The sequence below is a fragment of the Arachis stenosperma genome, chromosome 7, assembly GCF_014773155.1.
Source record: "Arachis stenosperma cultivar V10309 chromosome 7, arast.V10309.gnm1.PFL2, whole genome shotgun sequence".
NCBI lineage: Eukaryota > Viridiplantae > Streptophyta > Magnoliopsida > Fabales > Fabaceae > Arachis > Arachis stenosperma.
The window spans coordinates 21,870,484-21,879,162 of NC_080383.1; the positions used below are offsets into that span (position 1 = coordinate 21,870,484).

The window sequence follows — 8,679 nt, forward strand, 5'->3', positions numbered from 1 at the left end:
AGCGCTAAAAAGAATTTAAGTTAGGTTAAAATTTGAAAATAAAATAAGACATTAAAAATAAAATATAAATAATAAAAATACAAAAATTAATATTATTATATTTTATTTAATAATAAATTAAAACAATTTAATTCATTCTTATATTTTTCAGTAAAAAAATTTGGAAAGAAAAAATCATAATAAAAAATTATAATTATAAAAAATTAACAAAAATAATAAAAAATAACTATATATTTTTTTCTGTTAAGATGAATATAGAGTATATAATAATTTAATTTTTTTAAATACAATGTGTCATCTATATTTCATTTGTGAAATATAATTATGTTTTTATATTTTTATTTTATCTTAAAATTTCATGTCTGTAAATAAATATAATCCTAGAGATTAACGTAGTACTTAAAACTATATCTAGTGCATTAATATAGTGAATTTTAAATTTACGAGATTAAAATGACAAAATTTATAAAAGAAAATGATATAAATAAGTTTTTGGCCTTTTCGCTTACGATATTTAAATTTTTAAAAATTTAAAAATATATTTAAATTTTTTATTTTTTTAAAATTTAAATATATCAATTCTTCTGTTTATTTAAGTCTGTTAAATTCAACAAAAAATCAAATGTAATTTTTGTTGTACTGATCTAATAGATATATATATGTATATGTGATATGTCTATATTTAAAAAAATAAAAAATTTAAATATATTTTTAAATTTTTAAAAAATTAAATATTTACAAACTAAAACATCAATTACTTATTTATTTATTTATTTTTTAAATTATAAATTCAAGAGTACTTTAAAAACTTAATAGACCTAGTGAGGAGCGAGAAATAGAGAAGAGGAGAGGAGAGGAGAGGAGAGGAATGGCGAATATCCGAATGAGGAACATGTGGTATTGTGGTAACATAACATAGTGGCCATTAAATAGGAACACAACTTCCCTCGTCACTTGGCTTTTTCTTTTTTCATTTGAGTCCCCACTATCTCTCCCCTCACACTTCAATTCAAATATTACTCTTTCCCAACCCATTTCATTATCCTATTCTAATTCCACTTTTTCCACTCTCAGATCCATTCCTTTTTTTCAGAGCAACACCACACTCTCAGCTTCAGATATCTCTGCACCATCCAAAGTAAGCTCCCCTCACTCTCTCTCTCTCTCTCTCTCTCTCTCTCTCTCACTCAGTTTCTGGTTCTATCTTCTCTTCTATTATTATTATTATTATTATTATTATTATTATTATTATTATTATTAAAGTTGTATTGGTAATATCTATGAATTGATATTTAATCGGAGATTATAGGATTGCGTTGCTGTTACTACAATTAACAACAAAAAACAGAAATTACCCGGAAAATGGTTCACGGCCACTATGAGGCGGTTACGCTTTGATGATGAGTTCGCCCTTCACCGCAACACTCTAATAATGTTTCTGACAAAAATTTAAAACTATGTTTCTTTTCGACTAGATATTTTTTTTTGTCCTTGTATATATTCATCATCATCCACCGAAATTTTGTTTTCTCTTTCATGCTCTTTTATTTTCCTACCTAACAATTTACGACACGCTTTTGTATTCTTCTTCGCCAAATTCCAAATCACTGAACCATCCTCCATCCCAAATTAAATTAAATATTAATATATTTTTTTATCGTTCTTTTTAAGAAAGAAAATAAAATAGTTTCTTACTTTTTTCAATTCCCATTTCTGTGCAACTACCATTCCACGTTTGTGAGGTAATTAATTGCACAGCATGACGCGGTGGGGATTGCGGGACTCACGGCACTGCCAGCTGTCCATTTTTCTCAGATTTGAAAGATAACCTATGGTCAACAATTTGACCCTCTTTTTATTTATTTATTTATTTCCAGATATCAATATAGGTTAATTAAATATTTATATTTTATTATTTTTAATTTGATTTTTAAATTTCTCCCCGCGCGTCTTGGGTTTCTTATTCTAGTTTTTTCTTCTTCTTCCCACCTTTATGTTTTTGTTCTTCTTCTTCCCTCCTTGTTTTACACTTTTATTGCTTGTCTCGTTCTTTCTGATTTGGGCCGGATGTGAGGCCCAATTAATGGGCCCACATGGTGTCTGTCAGAGTCAGAAGGTGTTCATGAATCTTGCTTCGTCCAAACCTTGCTGTAATGCTGCCCCAGTATCATGATAACATTTGGTTGTCACATTAAAAAAAAAATTAATAAGTCTCGTGTTTAAATCATCATTTGATGTCATCATCTGCCAATTCAACACTAACTAATCATTATTATAAATTTTTAATTGCAGATTTTTATTAGTAGCTTACTATATCAGTGTGAGAGACTCATCACCAGCTAGCACTTGCTCTGGCAAATGGCTTCAGGGGTAAGTGATGGAAATGAAAATTTATTATTTTATTTGCTTTGACTTATACAGGTTAATGTGTATCTGTGCATGAATATTTCACATAAATTAAAGGGCTCATGTCATTTCCCACATTAAAATTTGATCTAATTTGGTTAATTCTTTAGGCTCATACTAACAAGCAAATGAAGAGGTTGGAATCAAGGAAGTCACATTCGTGGTGGTGGGATAGCCACATCAGTCCCAAGAATTCAAAGTGGCTTTTTGAAAATCTTGAAGGTACCTAGCTGAAATTGCAATGCAATTATTTTATACTGAATTGCTTTGCATTCTTTTAATTCCTATTTGATATCAACAAGGATGTAACTTCTGATTTTCTTGGCATGCATGCCTAAAGAAACTCTAATATGTCAAAATATAGGGATGCTGAGACTTTTTAACTAGCACAAAAATATCCAGAATCTTTTTTACTTTTTATTTTTTTCTGGGAATGCAATAGCTTTCTTTTTAGTTTCTTAGATCTTCCTAGATGATTTCTACTTTCTTTTGTCTTCCTTACTAGAACTTGTGTTCTCCTAATTAAGCTAGAATGCTAAATGCATGCAAAAAATTCTGTTTTGTTCCTTTAACAGGTGTTGGAATTTATCCCTTTTTGATCTTTAGTAATTTGAATCTCACTGTTATTATATGTTATAATCATATTTAAATTGCAATGTTCTTCAAGAAATTGACAAAACATTCTTTATCCTCAGAGATGGATAGGAATGTGAAGCAAATGTTGAAGCTGATTGAACAAGATGCAGATTCCTTTGCCAAAAAGGCTGAGATGTACTATCAGAAGAGGCCAGAGTTGGTTGCTCTGGTTGAGGAGTTCTACCGTGGTTATCGGGCTCTGGCCGAACGTTATGACCATGTCACAGTAGAATTGCGGAAGAATATACCCTCTGATCTCCAGTCTCAAGGATCAGGTATTTCAGACTCCGGCTCTGAGCCATCCTCTACTTGGCCCTCTCCAATGAAGGGGAGCCGCCAAAAGTCTAAAAACCGTGCAGCAGGGTTTGAATACTTTCTTGGCTCTGGTGGAAATGGTTCTGATGCATACCAGAAAGATGTAGATGACTCATCTACACTGACAGATTCTGAGGAGGAATCCGATGATTCATCAGTTAACAATTATTCAAGTTTCAATGGCAGCGATCCAGGGATGAATAGAAGAATATTGGAATTGGAAAGCGAGCTTCGTGGGGTAAGAGAAAAGTTGTGGATGCAAGAGGAGGAACATGTAGAGGGTTCATCTAGAGGGATAAGAAATGAGAACATTGAAGATGCTTATTCCAAAATTAATGCATATGAACAAGAGCTGCTGACTGTGAATGAAAAGTTAAGACTTTCAGAAGAAGAAATCACTAAACTGAAGATTGAGCTTAGAAAATACATACCTTTGGATTCTGAAAATTTGGAGGCTGGTGTAGAATTGTCATCAACTGAAGAATACATCAAGACAGGAAGGGAAACCATTAAGGAAGAAGAGGTTCAAGGAAGTTTCCAGGGTCTGAATAAGGAGTCATTTGAGTCTAATGGTGAGGTTGAATCACTTGGGAAAGAGTTAAGAATCACCAAGGAAAAACTCGAGGCTTCGGAAAAGCAAATTGCTTCCCTGAAATTTGAGTCCAATAAATCCTCTGAAAGAATCAAGCAATTGCAGGAGCAGCTTGACTTGTCTCGCAAGGACATTGCTGCATGGAAATCTAAGTTTAACAGCGAGAAAAGAGAGAGCACCAAACTCCAAGAAAGACTTGCGAGGTTGAAGACTAGTCTATCAGACCGAGATCATGAGATCAGGGATTTGAAAACAGCTGTATCTGATGCGGAGGAGAAAATCTTCCCGGAGAAAGCTCAGATGAAGGCTGAAATGTCCAGTGTGTTGGAGGAAAGTGCTCACATAAAAGAACAAATCAGAGAATGGGAAAGTCGTGGCCGAGCTTTTGAAGATGACATAAGAAGGATCCAGACTGAAAAATTAGAAAAGGAGGCGGCACTGAAGGGCGAAATTGAGCTTTTAAAGGCAGATATTGAAGAGAAAGAAAAAAACATAAAGGATCTCAATGTAAGCCTTGATGCTATGAAATCAGAGAGAGAGACCCTAAATGTAGAAGTTGGTTCACTCAAGGAAGAGGTAAAATCAAGGGATGGTAGGATTGAACAAATGAACAACCATTTGAACCAACTTCACATGGAACATGTTAAATTGATTGCTGGAATGGAAGAAGCACATAGACAAGTGGAAGAACTGAAATCAAAAGCTAAACAGCTAGAGGATGAGGTTGAGAGGCAAAGAACAGTGATCTTAGAAGGAGCAGAAGAGAAGCGCGAGGCAATAAGGCAGCTATGCTTCTCACTTGAGCACTACAGAAATGGTTATAACATGCTAAAGAAGCATTTTGTAGGACACAAGAGGGTTCCAATTTTGGCTTCCTAGTTAAAACTATATCTTCTTAGTATGATCTTGTATATTTCCTTGTACTCTTCAATTTCTCCTGTATTTGGGATGCCTTGGTATGGTTTTTTAAGGTTCTGATGTTGTATAAGTCAAGGTCATGGTGTACTATAATAGGGGGTAGCCATGGTTTCATGGTTGATTTTACACTTTGGCTTGTAAAGTAGATATATATGAGTTGGAGCTAAGTGTCATCAGGTTCTTGAAGATGAAGCTGTGGAGTGTGGAGGATGAAGCACCTTCCTTTTGAGGGCATTTAGAAGAGATTGAAAATTTGGGGAATGGATTTTTTCAATTTTTTTTCTCAATTGTTTGGAAAAATGTGATCTTTCACCTTATACTCTTTAAGAGGGATCAAGAGAAAACATGTTAGAAAAGATATTGAATGGTGAGAGAATATATTTTACCAAATAATTAAGAGAAAAAAAAATGAGAGGTTCCACTCTTTCCACTTGTAGTTAAATGCCTAGTTTTCTTTTGGATTGTGTTGATTGCTAAGCTCTATGTTAAAAAGAGAGAGACTACATTATAATTTTGGGTGTTAAATTGAACACTCCCCCGCCCCTTTCTTTTTTCTTTTTAAAAAACTATATTAATGATAATTAAATTTAAAACATTTCATCCAATATATTCAAACCCATCACCACCAGATTTTAGGTTTGATTGTTTGCTTTTCTCTAATTTTTATTTTATATTCTTTTGGATTTCATACTCTAAATTTTGAACCAGAAAAGTTTTTGGTTCACTGTTGGAATATTATTGTCGAATATAGTAATTAATTTCTTGTTAGCTTGTAAACATTTTGATAGGTGGACGTGGAACAACAGGATTTAATTTTTAAAATTTGTGTCAAGGTAAAGTTTGAATCCCCAAGAATGATGAGCGATTGTTGCTTAATCAGATCCCTAGTTAAACCAAATAAGTCGAAATTAAGCAAAAGATTTTTGAAGAAATATATATATATATATATATATATATATATATATATATATATATATATATATATATATATATATATATATTTTTGGAGTTGAAGTCATTGGAGGTGTGATTGCAGTTGATTTTCCTTTAGTTTTCCTAATTTACTATATATAGGTGAAAATTGAAATTAAACTAGCAACTTTTGAAGTGATATTATACATGATATTTTTTGAGTAGTCATATTTATACTGATTTAGTATATTATTTTATAAATTGAGAGGTAGCAAATATAACGTTACCTATCTTAGAAGAAGTTAGCTTTTTTTATTTGAATAATAATAATAATAATTATACTAATAATAATAATAATAGTAAACAAAAAAAGAATATTATCTATGATTAATAGAAATGTACTAAAATATTAACTTCTAGTGGTATTAATATAGCTTTTACTAACCGATATCTTAATTTATTTTGTTTTTATCTTTTTCCCCAGCAAACACTACCAAACAGTCTTGAAAAATAGCAAGACACAAATTCTTTAGGATTTCAACAACCACCAAATTTTGGGGCTTTTCATTTAAATAAAAAATTTCATATTTTTTAAGTGATAGTAGAAGGAATTATATTTTTGTGCACTATGCCACTATGTCTCGATTTCGGCAAAATGTTCAATTTTGCAGGTTGACTTTTGTTACGGCCTGGCCCAAAAAGAAATTTGGGCCGACCCGACCTGAACGCTCGGATGATATGCCCATATCCGACCCGTACACGTGTCCGGGATAGCTGGCCACCACAGCTGTACAAGGACACTTCGAAGAAGGTGGGTTCTGCCCTCGTGGGACCTACATCTGACATAGTATATAAGGGGAGGGTCTTACCCCTCCTCCAAGGTACGTCACACATTCTACCTAACCCATTTCTCACCTGCACACTAACTGACTAGAGCGTCGGAGTGTCTTTGCAGGTGACACCCCCTCCTTCCACAACGAGAGGTCGGCTACCCGGCTGACCGGATCCCAGCACGATCGTGATCGAAGCGTTCCCAGCTTCACAAACTCCACCCGAACCGTCCGGTAACCGCCCAACAGAACATTGGCGCCGTCTGTGGGGACGTCTAAATGGAAGTCGTGCCGGGCTTTGGAGACCAAGGCCGAACAGCCGGCGCAGAGGGGGCAGCCTCTGTCGCCTCACCGGGAAGGCGACGCAGGTCCCCCCGACAACGCACCGAACCACGCACAAGGACGCGAGAGACGCGACCCTTCGGAGGAACTGGCTGTGACAGCGCCAGAATAATGCAGGAGCTACGCCATAGGGTCCAGAACCTGGAACGACAACTAGCCGACCAAGAACATGATCGACGAACCACCGATCCTAGCTACTCCCCGTCCCCTGAAAGCTGGGAGAGAGATTCCCACCGGAGTCGCCCCCGACACGCCTCCGCCTCCAGAACGGAAGCGGAAAGCACCCGAGAAGATTCGCCCATCCCGAGAAGACGAAACGACACAATCATCTACTCCCGAGGCAAGGAAACACGCCACACGGGATGAGATCGCGAAGACGGAGAAGGGAAGCCCGTGAGGACACGGCAACCCGTGATAATGGGCGCCACCCCGTTCCATCGGTCCATCCTTGAGGTCCGGTTGCCGAAGCACTTCGACAAACCAACGGACATGAGGTACGATGGAACCCAAGACCCTCTGGAACACCTCACGGCCTTCGAGGCTAGAATGAATCTGGAGGGAGTAGGAGACGAGGTGAGGTGCCGGGCCTTCTCGGTCACCCTGGCCGGACCTGCGATCCGATGGTTTAACGGCCTCCTGCAGGGATCCATCTATGGGTTTTCGGACATCAATCGTGCCTTCTTGGCTCAATTCACAACACGAATAGCAAAGGCAAAACACCCGATCAACCTGCTCGGGATAACCCAAAGGCCCGGGGAGCCGACCAGAAAATACCTGGACCGCTTCAACGACGAATGCTTGGAAATTGACGGCCTAACCGACTCGGTGGCTAGCCTCTGTCTGACGAACGGCCTCCTGAACGAGGACTTCCGAAAACACCTCACCACGAAACCGGTTTGGACGATGCACGAAATCCAAACGGTAGCTAAGGAATACATAAATGACGAGGAAGTCAGCCAGGTCGTGGCTGCCAATAAACGGCACTCTGGCTACAATCAACCTAGGCAACAGGGTAACGGAGAGAGATAAAAAGAACAAGCCAAAGAGGGAGGGCCGAGCAAGGCACCCAGACCGTTTTCCCGGATCGAGAAATTTACCAACTACGCTCCACTCACTCTCCCCATCATGGAAGTTTACCAGCAAATAGCCGAGAAAGGAATCTTGTCGAAGCCCCGACCACTCAAGGACCGTACGGGGGGAAACAAGAGCCTCTACTGTGACTACCACAAGGGCTATGGGCACCAAACACAGGACTGCTTTGACCTGAGGGATGCACTAGAGCAAGCCATAAGGGACGGTAAACTCTCAGAATTCTCCCATCTTATAAGGGAGCCGAGGAGGCGACATCGCGACCAAGACGAGGAAGGCAAGACCCGGTCGGCAAAGCGGCGACAAGAGCCAGAAGACAAAGACCACGGTCTCACCGTGATAAACGTAGTAACCGCCAAAAACACCACACCAAGGTCAAGATCGGCGCACAAGAAAGACGCCAAGATCCTGGCGGTTTCCTCTGCGCCGATGCGAAGCTCTAAGAAGCCCCCATCTATCTCCTTCGGCCCGGAAGATCAGTGGTTCGACGAGGCCTCTGAAAATCCACCCATGGTCATCACGGCCAGGGTGGGAACAGGCCTCGTAAAACGAATCCTTGTTGACACGGGGGCGGACTCGAACATTATGTTCCGCAACGTGTTCGACGCACTGGAATTAAGGGACGCCGACCTATCGACT

The 8,679-nt window shown here is 38.1% G+C and overlaps 2 protein-coding genes across 2 annotated transcripts; both read left to right on the forward strand.

The window, feature by feature from the left end:
* Positions 1-819: 819 nt before the first annotated feature.
* LOC130940910 (protein NETWORKED 4A) lies at positions 820-5,506 on the forward strand. Its single transcript, XM_057869193.1, has 4 exons — positions 820-1,138; positions 2,293-2,370; positions 2,517-2,628; positions 3,102-5,506. Exons 2-4 carry the CDS (start codon positions 2,359-2,361, stop codon positions 4,826-4,828), a joined length of 1,851 nt encoding a protein of 616 aa, XP_057725176.1. The 5' UTR covers positions 820-1,138; positions 2,293-2,358; the 3' UTR covers positions 4,829-5,506.
* Positions 5,507-7,368: 1,862 nt separating this feature from the next.
* Positions 7,369-7,980, forward strand: LOC130939554 (uncharacterized). Its single transcript, XM_057867649.1, has one exon. It carries the CDS (start codon positions 7,369-7,371, stop codon positions 7,978-7,980), a length of 612 nt encoding a protein of 203 aa, XP_057723632.1.
* Positions 7,981-8,679: the final 699 nt, after the last annotated feature.